Here is a 14,150-nt window from a genome sequence, read left to right as displayed (position 1 = left end):
CTGCTCTCCTTTTTGCGTGCCCTTCCCCGCCTCGTGCCAGCTGTGCCGGTCCCCGCTGCTGCCTCGCCGGACCCCTCTGGACCCCGCCGCTTGCCTCTGCCTCCCCGCCGGTCCCCGCCGCTTGCTTCTGTCGCCGCCGGTCCCCCAGAGCCTAATTTTGATTGCAGCGCTGTGTCGCTCCACCGGCGCCGCGACTGCGAAGCAGCAAAATTAAGTAGTTCATTTAGTTATACCCCAAAGAATAAAATAAGTTTTCTTAGAAATAAATACATCTATATTGATTCCTACAGAACCTTACATTGTGATTAATAGCCAACAAATAAATTATTGGGCACATAGACATGAGAGAAGACAAATATTCAGAGAAGCTCAACTCGATTATGCAGACAGCGTTCTCAAGTAAGTGACTAGAACTCCCCACCCTTTAACTACCACTTACACACAGCAGCTTCTTCAGAAATTTGCAGTATGGAATGCAGGAGAGGTAACTTAAGTGGACAAAATGGACACACACTACTTCAGCTAGAGGACCAAGGTCAACATCAACAGCTACAAACCATGTTAGCCTGGGTACCCTCAATCTATGTGATAGAAACGGTACCGCACCTCTTTGCTCTTTATCCCCTCCCATCGGCGATGCGCAGGTGGGAACCAGGTGTGGTGCTATACACCTGTAAATCTCGCCAATGGAGAAGCAGAGGCAGGACTACCAAAGGTTCAAGGTCATTTTCAGTGGTATTTGAATTTGTGACCACCTGGGCTACATTAAGAGTCTGTCTCATAAAAAACAAAAACAAAAACAAAAAAAAACACAAACAAACAGTGCCTTTAAACCTCCCAGGAAAAGGGTGGATGAGGAGAGGTTAATCAAGGGGACCTAAGCCAGAAGGTTTGGGGTGCCACCATTGCTCAGTAATATGTATAATGTAATGTATATTTCAAAAAACTCTAGTAAAGAGTATCTTGAATGTTTTCACTGTGAAGCAATATTAAGTTTTGAGGAGATAGATATGTTTAAGCTCACACAATGAATATGGGTATCAGACATCACATGATACCCCATAAGTATATATGATTTTATGCTTTTACATAGTGGAAAAATAAGTTAGAGGCTCTTTCAATCAAGGGGTGGTTTATAAAAAAAAAACAACTTGATTCCATAAAACCAGCCCAGTTATTAAGAACAGAGGGAATCTAAGGGGAGCTGAAGGAGATGTGAAGACAGATGTGAAGTGGTCTCCTGGATGGGTCCTGGAACTGAGGTGGGAACATAAGGGTAGAAGCGGAGAAGTCAGAAAGGACTTCAGTGAGCAACAGCATCAATATTGTCTATTAGTCACAACGCATCTACCGTGTTACTGTAAAATGCTGACGGGGTAAACTGGATGGGGAACGTATGCCAGTTCTCTGTTCTGCCTTCAGAACTTCTCTGTCATACGGTTTAGTAAAACAGACAACTGGCTGCCTGTTGTACAGCCTCAGTGCCAGGCGAAGTAAGGCACTGGGGTGACGGCAGCCTTAGCAATTCCTAGGGAGCCCCAGTTTGCGGGCCTGGTGGCTGGCACAATGTCACCCTTAAGTTCTCTCTTACTGTGATTGCAGGCACAGTGTCTGGCGGGGTAGCTCTAGGACACCCAGTGGGCTTCCTTTTCCTGTCTCCGGTAGCTCTAGTCTCTCTGAACTTCTTGATTCCGCTGGGAGTCTAGTCTTAGAGAAGAACCATCCCAGCCGACCTCCCCTAGTCTTGTAACAAACCTGGGCCAGGTTTGAGCTCAGAGATAAAGGGCTCGATTTTTTTCTGTGCGCTTTCCGCTACCTTTCTTGGGGGAGCAGGGGAGGGCCCTGGGCCTTGTAGAGTCTGAGCTGAATTGCAAAGGGATTTGCAGGCAGACAGAGTTCTGACACTGGAGGATAATCAGGTCTGGAGGAGTAGAAGGATTGTACGAAGTTTTGTGGGCTGTAGGGTGCAACCGTAGCGTTCCTTCTACGCTCAGGAATATCCAGGGAATTGGAAGAACTCCCATATTTTTGCAGCAGAGGAACCGCTTGGACTTTAAAGTGGGAGGTTCCGGCTGCAGGAAAATGACTTTGGATAGGTGGCGCGTGCGCTCTGGAAAACTGAGGGCTAGCAGAGAGATGGGGCTGTCTTTACAGAGGGAAGATGAGGACCAGGACCCCACAGCCTACTCAAAGGCATCATAGGGAGGGGAGAAACAGTCTGGAACTGGCATCACCTCCTCCAACAGGTGCCAAGAGCTCTCGGGAGGTGCCAGACAAAGTCAGCAGGCCTGTGCGCCAGCCGCGCCCTGTCCTCTCCAGCTTTACGCACGGGTTAGCTCGCCTTTTAGCCTCGCGAGGAAAACAGGGAGGAACTCCAGCCATCTCTGCTAAGGATAGAAATTTTTCCACAGTCACAGACCCCATCCAGGAGTTTCTCCAAAGGCAGGAGCCAACGGTCTAGGCTCTCTCTACACCCAGGTACGGAAGGAGCAGGAAAGGCCTTCGCTGGCCCAGGAGAGGGGCGCACAGCTTGGCTGGCGTGTGGCAAGACCTTTGAGTTAATGTATAATTGTGAGCAGATGGCGGGGGCTGGCGGCAGCCTGGGGGCTGGGCTCAGCTAATGAGGGACAATTAGCCCCAAACACGGTGGGGGCAGCTGAGAGAGTCAGACAGTGAAGGTAGATATTTGCTCCTCAAACAGTCTGGCGCGGTAGGCAGAGGGTTGAGCGACTGAGCCTTTGGGCTTGCTAGGCCCCCCGCCAGGGCCCTTTCCCCTTTTTTTCCCTCTCCTATCACCTCTGGGTCGAAGGCTTCTGTTTGTTCAGACCCGAGAGCCTGTTGTAAAGACAGAGTGAGAGGGTAGTTTATGGGGGAAATCTCTGCCACCACCATCTGCCAGGGCTTGTCCTTTCTCCCCCCTGACACCCCTACCTACACCCTCATGCAGCTGTCTATAGGAAAAGCCGGTCAGGGCATGAGCCTTGAGCTCCAAGATGCAAGGGCAGATCCAGAGAAAAGAATAAGGCAGGAGAGGGAGGATGAGAGCAGGGATGCCCTGTGCCTTCTTGGGGACCTTCTTTTGCCAGGCGTAATTAAACAGAGTGCTCAGCAGCCCCTAGCTGCCCCTGGTGGAAGAACTCTTCTTGCCCTGGGGCATTGCTGTCCTGCCCATGGTGCTGAAAACATCTGTCGCAGTCTTCCCTCCGGTCCAGCGCTCCAGCCCAGCCTGAAGATGCTGGAGCAGACTGGAAGAGGAGTGGAGTATGTGTCAGGGTAAGACTGAGGACCCATTTCTGTGATGCATTTGGCTTTGGAAGACAAGAGTTTGCAACTCTAAGCTCCAGGTTCATAGACGATACCCACTTCTGAAACACCACCAAAACCCAAAACATTTACCAATGAGATCTTCTAGTTTTTCCTCTTACTTCTTGGTCTAGTCTTAATGCCTTAAACGGGGGTTGCTTACTTGAGCATCACTTCTGTGCCTGAGTTACAGAATCTGAGATATAAAATGGACCCCAAAGTCTTTCTACATCTGCTCCTTTGCACCCTTACAAGCGTCTGCCCACAACAGTGATGGCACCAAGGCTCCCAAGCACGAGAGTCTGTGTTCCCTTCCAGCAACCCACTCCCAAGGAACAAGCTCCCCACCCACCGGTTTCCACACTGCAGCAATGGCCCAGACAATCTATGGTGTCTTTTGTGAGAACAGGAATATCAATTTTTAAAATTGAATCTGAAACTACCCAACCCAAGGAACATGGAGTCCAGAAACATCCAGAGGTGTAAGACTGTGTGTGCATCCTTAGAAACTCCACATGCATTTCTGGTCATCCTGATACTCAGTCCCACCAGCCTAGTGCCGTTGGGGTTCCGAAGTCCACGATGGCTCTATTTCCAGGCGAAGACTCATTCTCTGTGTCATTTCAGGCATGGAACAACTAGAGAATTGGTGAGAACCCTCCCTGGAGAGAGTTGACATGTGCGACCCACGCTTCTCTGTCCACTCTCCTTCTCTTGAGGTTTCAGATGCCAACTCAGACTGTACTTCATCAGGCTGTATGTCATTTATCTTGTATAATAATACACACACTATCTGGGGGTTGACTCAAAGACTCTGACACATGCAGCATGGCTGGGAAACTGTATTGGGGCTTCTGGAATGTTCTTTTATATTTCTATGCATGTGAAACATTGGGACCATAGTCTGAAGTCCCTCGTCTTCCATGATCCTCATTCTTTTCAGGAATACTGGCCCATGCTTGGGGACACCCTATGCTGAGGGAGCCTATCTGAGAATGACTCTATGCTTCCTTCAGGGTGAGTGGACACAAGGTGGACTCTGAAGCCCCGCAGAAGGACCCAGCGGGTCCCTGATTGTGGGTTACCCTGCCTCAGGGCCAATGTCAGCCAGCCCCATGCACACTTCCCTCCTCCTCTGCTCATGGCCTGTGACATCACTGGCTACTCCCAGAAGGCTGCCCTCTGCTCCTGAGCACAGACTCTGTGTGGCTCTGGACCCCCTGGCTGGACTGAAGCAGCAGCAGAGTGGAGGCTGGTACAAGAGCAGACCACCAGCAACCTCTGGAGCCCACACAGGAGCCTCGGACCTCGCGCTGGAATTCCTACCTCCTTTCCTCCACCCAGGTAGTTCGCCAGCAGGCTCATTGTCTGCTCTGCCTCCCATACTGCCTCCATGTCTTTGTGTGCCCAAACTCAACTTTCTTCCTCCTGTCTACAGTTATTCTCCTTCCTGCCCACTCAACTCCTCAACCTGCTTTCTCCTCTAGTGAGTACCAAGATTTTTTTTCCTGACAGGTTGCCACATATATTGGGGGTGTGGGGGAGGCTATTGGAGATAGGGTTTCCTTTTGTGAGTTAGGGCATGATTCATCTTGGTTTGGAGGTCTTTTAGATGTGACTATTGGACCTGCGTTCCACAGTAACTTTGGTCACTTGGGAAGTTAGACTCTTATGCATGTTTAGCTGATAGTCTCAGCTCTGTTCCCTTGCCCCTTGCACCCCCAGCTTCCCTCTCCATCTCTTAAATGACAGTTGCCCAAGGATTAAGCAGGGCTGGGGTAAGAGAAAGAGAATCTCATGCTTTGAAACCAGAAATGTTTTACCTTTGCTCAGAAACTGGCTTCTGAACCTTGAATTTTATTCTCTGAGGGGGTCTTGATTTATGTTCATCTTAGTTTGTGCCTCCATTTTCTTTGTGTGTGTGTGTGTGTGTGTGTGTGTGTGTGTGTGTGTGTGTGTGTGTAGGGGATTTGACTGTCTCACTGAGTTTCTGGAATGCTGAGAGATTGAAGGGGTGTATCTCCAGATACCTAAACATAAATTTAAAAAGGTCACCCTGGCTACCTAACTCAATGAGCTCTGGATCCATTGATGTTTTCCTCCTGCTGGTTTCTTCTTCCTATTGCATTGTTCTCCATTTAAAAGGAAAGACTCCTAGGAAGAATTCAGGTGGGACTGATATCCTTAACCTCCTCCCTCTCCTATAACTCTCTACACACTCAGCTTGCCTCTGTTCTTTTCTCCCCCCTCACTTCATCCCAAATAAACAGCAATGTGCTCATGCCTAATGCCCTATTCAAAGTAATTGCTGTTGATTTAACTGAGCCAAGGCAGCTTGGTTATTTCAGGAAAGTTCCATGGGTAAACTGTTCCCTGGAGTTACCTACAGCTCTGCCAGGATCCCAGGCACAAAAGGAGACAGCTTCAACTCCTTTTAGTTGCTGTAGAGAGCAGAAAAGACAAGACTGTGGTGGATGTTGCTGCACAGACTCTCTTGTGCTGAAGATGTCTTCCGCTCCCACGAGCAGACAGCATCAGCACCCTTCCTTTCCAAATGCTGCAAGGAAATGCTAGTAAAAATTACAATGTCTGAAAGGTAGCCATTGAAAAGGAAACTTCACCATGGTATCTAGATTTATTCCATGTTCAAAAGCACCAACAGCTACAACAACCTTAGACCCTGCTATGAGCTGTGCCATCATCTCAGGCTTTATGTATCTTTCCAATGTGTGGGACCGAATCCCAGGGTCTGAGGGTAGACCTGAGTCCCAAATCCCCCCACCCCGCTCTGAACTTCCTTGAGAACACAAAAAACAAGGGTAAGGCTGTCCTTGAATGTCCTTTGATGGGAGTTTGGAGAACTGAATTTAGGACCTCCTGATTACAAACTCTGAACTTGAAAGCCAGAGTCTCTGGCTCAAGGTTGTCAGTCAGGCACTGAGAAGGCTTATGGCCAGTCAGTTGTCACATTGTCCACTTGGGGAAGAGAAAGTCCAGGTACTGAGAATGGTCCCTTCCACCTCTCAACCCCTCATTAATAGATATGTGGGAAGTTAGTTCCTCCTCCTCCTCCATCCTCCTTACCATGAAAGATCCAGCCCCCAGCTGACCCTGTGATGTCCGTCACATAAGAACGTAACAGAATTTTAATGTTTTTGTGTTAGCCAGCCCACTAACCCTGTAAAAAACATTCCATTCCTTGACCATTTCAAGGGACCACACTTAAATAACCCTATATTATTGCAGAACCAGATCAAAAGGGAAGCTTCTAGACGCTGCCCCCCTCAGTCTGCCAGTTGGCGTCCTGTCGTTCCATTAGGAGGACCAGTGTGAAGCATGCAGCAGGACGGTGAGAGCCTGGGAGAAGCTGGAAGAATAGAGAAGGATTCCGAGATCGAATACTGCCACTGGGTCTTGGCTCCCATCAACACAATTTCAATTGTCGTTAGTCAATGCTCCGGGCATGGTTTTCTCCAGTTGCTCCCTCTCTGCTTTACTCTGCTTCCTTTGGATTAGGACACAACCAGCTCTTAAAGAAAGTGGTTTGTTTTGAGGACCCTGGGAAAATGTGGGCGCAATCTCAGAGAAAGACAGACTGTGTGGTAGCGGATCAGGATAGAAACCCGAGTGACCTTCTGCAAGGGTGAGTGAGGACCTGGACACACACAGTGCACTGAAGCTTACCTCTAACCCTCAGGAATCAGCAGTGTGAATCAGCTGGGGGGACTCTTTGTGAATGGCCGGCCTCTGCCTCTGGACACCCGGCAGCAGATTGTGCAGCTAGCAATGAGCGGGATGCGACCCTGTGACATCTCTCGGAGCCTTAAGGTAGGGCCAAACCTTTTGTCCCATAATGGAGACAAGAACCAGGCACCAAGGACCTCTCTTAAGATAACAGTTTGGGGCTGAACCCTAAGGGCCTCCTCCTAGAAGACCCTCTTGGAGGTTGGAAAGGGTTTTAGGTGCCCAAGATGAGCTTAGCCACTCAACTCCATGGCTTGGTTCAGTAACCTCCCCCCCCCTTGCCTTGTAGCTTCCTTTTGTCTTAGGAATGCTCGGCTTCCTTCTACCTATCACGTCTTCTGTGTCCTGTTCCTGCTTCTCATCTGACTCAGGTATCTAACGGCTGTGTGAGCAAGATCCTTGGACGTTACTACCGCACAGGTGTCTTGGAACCCAAGCGTATTGGAGGAAGCAAGCCGCGACTGGCCACACCGGCTGTGGTGGCTCGAATTGCTCAGCTAAAGGATGAGTATCCAGCGCTCTTTGCTTGGGAGATCCAGCGCCAGCTGTGTGCGGAAGGACTCTGCACTCAGGACAAGGCTCCCAGTGTAGGTGCCCTCTCCCTACCGTGGGGGCTTTCCTGGTAGACTGGGGAGAAGAGTCCTTTCTTCCTTGGCAATTTTGTTATCTTAGCCTGGGGTTCAGGGAAACTGGTATCAGCCTCCTGACTCACAAATTTCTCGTCTGAAAAGCGGCGGTAGTCAGGGAACTGAGGAGGAAGTATGGGTTGGGGGCGGAGCGGGCTTTGGAGATGGCGAGGCTAGGGCAAAGGATCTACAGAATGCAATCCTGGGTGTAGACACCATTTTCCCTCATATGTACCCCAACACCCCAGGTGTCATCTATCAACAGAGTCCTTCGGGCACTACAGGAAGACCAGAAGTTGCACTGGACACAACTCAGATTACCAGGTGAGTATTAGAATTGCCAGCAGAGATAATCAGAGCCAAATTCTTAGCATTTTGTAACTCTTCCTTCTGCCTAGTGTGAGGAATTCTCCCTCTTTTTTTCAATCACCCTCCCGAAACTCCCTTAAAGAGGCTCTAGTGGGTGGCTTTGCTTGCTCCTGGTAGAATACAGAGGTTCAGAAAAATGAAATTGCTTGCTCAGTCGTCAGCCAGTAGTTGGCATGTCTGGGAACAGAACCTAGATCCCTTAACTCCTAGGTTCACACTAGCTGCTAAGGGCAAGGCTAGATAGGGCCTTTCATACCCTTCCTCTACTTCCTTTAGCTTCTCAGAACATTGTCCATATTCTATGGGTCATTCAAGCCTGGAGCAATTCTGTTTTCCCTAAGTAGTACCATGATACTGGGCACATTGTATAGCAACTGCATAGCAAGGAACTGCACACTCCTATAAAGCCGTGCTCTGCTTCTGTGCCTGTGTTGTTGTCTAGTGAGAGACCCCAGAAAACACAAAGGTCTACATTGCAAATGCCATAAGACATTGTTCTCCTTTGCAGATGTTTTGGCTCCAACTCTTCCCAGTTCCCACGGTAGATGTGAGGCTCCCCGAGGTCCCCATCCAGGGACCAGCCACAGGAATCGAACTATCTTCTCCCCAGGCCAAGCTGAGGCCCTGGAAAAAGGTGCTGGGCTGCGGTAGACAGTGGGGCGGAAGGTCCTTGGTATGGCAGAAGGGCTTGAGACTTGTGGGCAAGGGCTGAAGGGTCCAGGTTGTGGGTGGCTTGGCCTTGGAAAGGAGGGCTATTTAGGGTTTTAAGAGGTAGGGAGTGGGGGTTGACAGGAGACCATACCTTCCTTACTCTCACTGTGGGGACCTCTGCCTCTACAGAGTTCCAGCGTGGGCAGTACCCAGATTCAGCGGCCCGTGGAAAGCTGGCTGCTGCCACTTCTCTGCCTGAGGACACAGTGAGGGTGAGTGATCTCTGCAGCACACTGTGAGGAAACTGGGAAGGAGAAGAATGTTCTGACCAGGGCTTTGGGTCTGCTAAGGTAGAGACAGCAGCAAGAGGACGGGGGAAAAACTTGCTTAGAAAAGAATCAGAGGTGACATCCTCCTTGCTCTTCTGTTGACCGCTCTCCTCGTTTCCACATCCAGGGCTTTTAAGTGAGGAAGGAGACAGAGAGCAAAGACAGAGCAGGGAGAGAGGGTGCCAGAGTGGTGGAAGGCTCTGCCTTTGGAGTCCAGGCCAGGGACACATGGTGAGAGCAGCTGGTGCCAGGTGGCTGAAGACACAGCCAGTGATACAGTTCCTGTTCTCTCTCAGGTCTGGTTTTCCAATAGAAGAGCCAAATGGCGCAGGCAAGAGAAGCTGAAGTGGGAAACACAGCTACCAGGTGATTTCTGTGCATATCCACCCATCCATCCATCTACCCACCCATCCATCCATGTATCCATGCATCCACCCATCCATCCACCAATCTAGCTATTCATCCACCAATCCACCTATCCACCTATTCATCTGTTTATCCATGCATCCACGCGTCCATCCATCCACCAATTCATCCACCCATCCATCCATCTACCCATCCATCCATCCATCCATCCATCCATCCATCCATCCATCCACCCACCCATCCATCCACCAACCTACCCATCTATCTATTCATCCACCAATCCACTTATCCATCTAACCATCCATTTATTCATGCATACTTTTATTCATCCATCCATGCATCCATCCATCCATGCATCCATCCATCTGCATTTACATAGCAATCCTCATATACCTGGCTCTGTACTAGATTCTGGGCATGTCCAGACCCTGTTCTTAAGGCCCCTCAGTCCCTAGGATCATCCCTTGAACTTTATCATTATTTCTGGTTTCCTAAGGCCTGTTTTGGGAAGAAGACAGCCTAGTTTGTGACATTTGTCTCTTCCAAACTCTGCAAGAAGCTGCTACCTTTCCTGGAACCTTTGTCTTTTACCACATCCCAGGTCCCCATGTCTATTTCTCCCTCTGAGTGGATCCACCCTCACCTTGTAGGTGCTTCTCGGGATCTGATGGTACCAAGAGTTCCCCCAGGGATCATTTCTGCACAGGTACTTAGGAGGTGGGGAGTTTATGAACTGGGAAGACTGAAGGTCTCATGACCTCTCCTATTTATGGTGAAGGCATGGGTAAAACCCATGGATAGGCAAGGCCTTCATTATGTCTTCTACAAAGTGCTATCCCTGGTCTCCCATGTGAATGGCATCCTCTGGGGTGTAGGACACAGCCTGGGGGGCAGGTGGTCTTGGGGGTCATAGTCCTAGTTCCCAGGCTTTCTCACTAGTGACTGAGAAGACCCCCAACTTTGCTTTCTTAGCAGTCCCCTGGTAGTGTGCCCCCAGCAGCCCTGCCTGTGCCGGAACCGCTGAGTCCTTCCTTCTGTCACCTGTGCTGGGGGACAGCACCAGACAGGTGTGTCAGTGACACCCCATCCCACGCCTGTCTCCAGTCCTGTTGGGGTAAGAATTGAGAACAGGATGTGTGTTCCCAGAGTCTACTACAGATCCTGGAGGGCATGGGAAGGGGTGGCTGTGGGTATTCTTCACCTTTTCTGTGGGAGGGTATGGTCCTCCAGTTGGGGATACCAAAGGAATCTCTCAAAACAGCTTCCCTCATTCCTTGTGGGGCTCTTAATGCTGGGGCGTCCATAGTAGCTCTGACACCTACAGAAGGCAAAGGAAGTGGTGCTGAGATCTGAATGTATATACCCTTAGGTAAGTATGTCTCAGCCCTCCGCCTCGGTGACTTTGAAAGGCCTGTAGGACCAATAAGCCCAACCCAGGAGCCAACAAGATGGCTCAGCAAGTAAGAGCACTTGCTACTGAGCCTGACAACCTGAGTCTGACCCCAGGAAGTTGACACGGCAGGAGAGAATCAACTCTCACGGGCTGTCCTCTGGCCTCCACGCGTGTGCTTTGCACATGCTGTGCACACACCGGCATTCGAACCCACAGATAGTGGATAAATTAATGTGGGTGAAAAGACCAGGCTCCCCAGAGTCTTGCTGGTGTCACCCCCATTGCCACCTTTGCTCTTCCTGCCGCTGGCTCTGTCCCTAGTCTTGGTACCACTTCAGCCTTAACCTGTCTGGTACCCCACTGTTGTAAGACTTGGACTAAGGTGAGACCCAGAGACAGGTGAGATCTAATGCCATTATTTCCCCACACAGATTGCCACTCCCTCCTTCCTGTGGCTTCTTCTTCATACATGGAATTTGCCTGGCCTTGCCTCACCACTCCTCCTGTGTACCATCTGATTGGAGGGTCAGGAGAAGCGGCATCAACCCATTACTCACACTGGCCATAACAGGCTTCCATTTGGCAGTAATAAAAGCTTTTTTAAAGTTAGCAGAACTTCTTGCAATTAACCTCCTTCTTTTCTCATGAACACCAATGTGCATCTATCTGTCTGTCTGTCTGTCCGTCCGTCTGTCTGTTTATCATCTATCCATCATCTATCTACCTATCTACCTATCCATCCATCTATCTATCTATCTATCTATCTATCTATCTATCTATCTATCTATGTATTTATCTATCATCTATCTATCTATCTATCATCTATCTATCTGTCTGTCTATCTATCTATCTATCATCTATCTATCTATCTATCATCTATCTATCTATCTATCTATCTATCTATCTATCTATCTATCTATCATCTATCTCTCTGTCTATTATCTGTCTATCTATAATCTACCTATCTATTATCGCTCTATCTTCTGTCTCGTAATTTATGTACACATGCATTGCATCCAGTCATATTTATCTGTAGTAATGAATCTATCAATCCCATGACTGTAGGTATTTATGTACCTATTGATCTATTTAGGTGTTGAGGTTACACATGCACACACGTCATATTACATCATAGCACCTCGCTCTCCGGTCCTCCAGCACAGGTCAGCAGAAAACAAACAAATGAGAGTCAACAAATAACTAAAACTAACCGTAACATAATAGCCACACCTAAGAAAATTTACTGGAGTTCTTTTATTTATTTGTTTTTGCTTGTTCGTTTGTTCGTTTATTGTTTTGATTCAGGGTCTTACTATGTAGCTCTGGCTGTCTTGGAACTCACTCTGTAGACCAGGCTGGCCTTAAACACACAGAGATCCACCTGCCTCCGTCTCCCAAGTGCTGGGATTAAAAGTATGTGCCACCACCCCTGCCAAGACAATTTATTATAGTTCTTTGGTCTAAACAAATAAACATCAATTTCCTAATTGCATATGTATTTTTGCCATAGCAGCAGAGTGGAAATGACATTTTGAGATTCTCCTCTCCTGTTCATACATGCTCCAGGGGCAAATTGGAGTCCCAGATCTTCTCAAGTCTGTCTGCAAAGAAAGCTGCAGGCTTCTCCCTGGTAGTCTTGGGAGGTGGGGAGAGGGAAGAAGCTAGAAAAAAGAAGTTAAGTAAGGGGATATTTGGAAAGGAAGAGTGGCTTGTATTTCTAAGTTCTTTCTCCTCCCCACGCCCCTGCTTCTTCCCATAGAATCCCAGCCTGGCCTTGAATTCCTGGTCCCCCTGCTTCCACCTCCCAAGTACTAGAATCAAGGCACGTGCTGCAAATTCTCAACAATTCCTTGCTCTTCTGGGAGGCAGAGAGTGGATAATGGTGGTAGTGACAGGAGTGGGGGTGGGTGGCGTGCTTCTGTTTTCCACCTGGAGTAGACACTTAGAGCAAATCCTCTAAAGCTGGCTGTTGAAGAACTGGTGAGCAACCACACATCTATTTATATGTAACCCATGTTAAAATGAACAGTTAGCTACCACGGAACCAGCCACATTTCAAACACCACATGTGGGTTGCGCCTTCTTTTCTGGAGCATTTTCACCAACAGAGTGTGATGATGGTGTAGCCCCGGAAGCCATTTGATGACAAAGACGACACAGCCTGCCCCTCCCCTGACTTCGCTGCTTTTGAGATGGAGGTCTGCTTGATAGGGCTGCTCAGGAAAATAGGCAAGGTTATAGGCAGGCAATGTGCACAGCACAGTCAGAAAACAGCCCCTCACTCCAGCAACAGGGCTGACATCAACAACGGTCGGAGCTGTCTTATTTCAGCTGAGACCCTTGGATGAGCACAGACAGCAAAGGATGAAGGGTCACTTGTGGGGAACTGGATATAAGACTGTGAATTGTGCGCACGCTCATATTTGCACACACATGAGTATCCCTGTATACACACATTCCCATGCTTGTATGTGTGTGTGTGTGTGTTTACAGAATGCTGAGGAAGAGGTTTTGTATTAAAAGACCTGTAAGATGTATTACCTCATTAGGTAAGACCTGTTCTTTTTAAATTTATTTATTATGTATATAGTGTTCTGGGCACCAGATCTCATTATAGATGGGTGTGAGCTAACATGTGGTTGCTGGGAATTGAACTCAGGACCTCCAGAACAGCAGTCAGTTCTCTTAACCTCTGAGCCATCTCTCCAGCCCAAGACCTGTTTTTGCAGCAGATTCTCACCTTGCTCAAGATAGCCTTGAACTCTGGAGCTGGAGTAATTCTGCTTCAGCCTCTCAGTTTGCTGGGGTTGCAGGAACACTCTCTCTCTGGTGTAGGTTTGTGTTTAATGCCCTCTTGGAAAAGAGGCCTCCTACTCCCTAGCATTTCCTACTTAACATTTAATTAAAAAGTAAATTCATGTATCTTGAGAAGAAATACTGAAACCTAAGGCCATTTTCTCCTCTCCAAATTGAGTCTCTTTCATGTTTTTATTTCGACTTTTCTCATTAGAAGACTTTAAAGCAAGCATTTACTGTCATATGGGGTATTCGGGGACATGGATGCTGGCTTTAAGAGGCAGTCTGCTGTGTTAAATAATAACTTTTAGACACTTTCAATCCTGATTATATCAGGAGAAAGTTGCTTGTGGTCCCCTCAGCACCCCCTTAAACAGTTGCCAACCTTAACAAAAGGAGAGACAGGAGCTCAGCCTGGGCTGTGAGGGGAGGGGTGTCTAGGATTTCATGGCATTGCTTTGCTTTTTCATAGTGCTTATTTTTTTTTTTTTTTTTTTGGTTTTTTTCGAGACAGGGTTTCTCTGTGGCTTTGGAGCCTGTCCTGGAACTAGCTCTGTAGACCAGGCTGGTCTC

The 14,150-nt window shown here is 48.5% G+C and overlaps 1 protein-coding gene across 3 annotated transcripts; it reads left to right on the top strand.

Annotated features, from left to right (window-relative positions):
- Window positions 1-6,639: 6,639 nt before the first annotated feature.
- Window positions 6,640-11,349, top strand: Pax4 (paired box 4). 3 transcript variants are annotated; one of them, XM_026788606.1, is made up of 10 exons: window positions 6,640-6,652; window positions 7,001-7,131; window positions 7,419-7,634; window positions 7,922-7,997; window positions 8,551-8,676; window positions 8,883-8,965; window positions 9,319-9,388; window positions 10,078-10,094; window positions 10,364-10,502; window positions 11,213-11,349. In XM_026788606.1, exons 1-10 carry the CDS (start codon window positions 6,640-6,642, stop codon window positions 11,347-11,349), a joined length of 1,008 nt encoding a protein of 335 aa, XP_026644407.1. The 3 variants fall into 3 exon arrangements, with proteins under 3 accessions (XP_026644407.1, XP_026644406.1, XP_026644405.1); XM_026788605.1 differs by having other exon boundaries at window positions 10,361-10,502; XM_026788604.1 differs by having other exon boundaries at window positions 10,039-10,094; window positions 10,361-10,502.
- Window positions 11,350-14,150: the final 2,801 nt, after the last annotated feature.

This window comes from Microtus ochrogaster, unplaced genomic scaffold (assembly GCF_000317375.1).
Source record: "Microtus ochrogaster isolate Prairie Vole_2 unplaced genomic scaffold, MicOch1.0 UNK4, whole genome shotgun sequence".
Taxonomy (NCBI): Eukaryota; Metazoa; Chordata; class Mammalia; order Rodentia; family Cricetidae; genus Microtus; species Microtus ochrogaster.
The sequence above is the reverse complement of the archived record's forward strand: the minus strand, read 5'-3'. Positions and strand labels throughout refer to the sequence as shown.

What these genes read in the sequence shown, in the direction of transcription:
- Pax4 (XM_026788604.1), top strand. An exon ending in CTCAGGACAAGGCTCCCAGT is followed by an intron (nt 7,635 to 7,921) that starts GTAGGTGCCCTC and finishes CCAACACCCCAG; the next exon opens with GTGTCATCTATCAACAGAGT. An exon ending in GTGGGAAACACAGCTACCAG is followed by an intron (nt 9,389 to 10,038) that starts GTGATTTCTGTG and finishes CTCACCTTGTAG; the next exon opens with GTGCTTCTCGGGATCTGATG.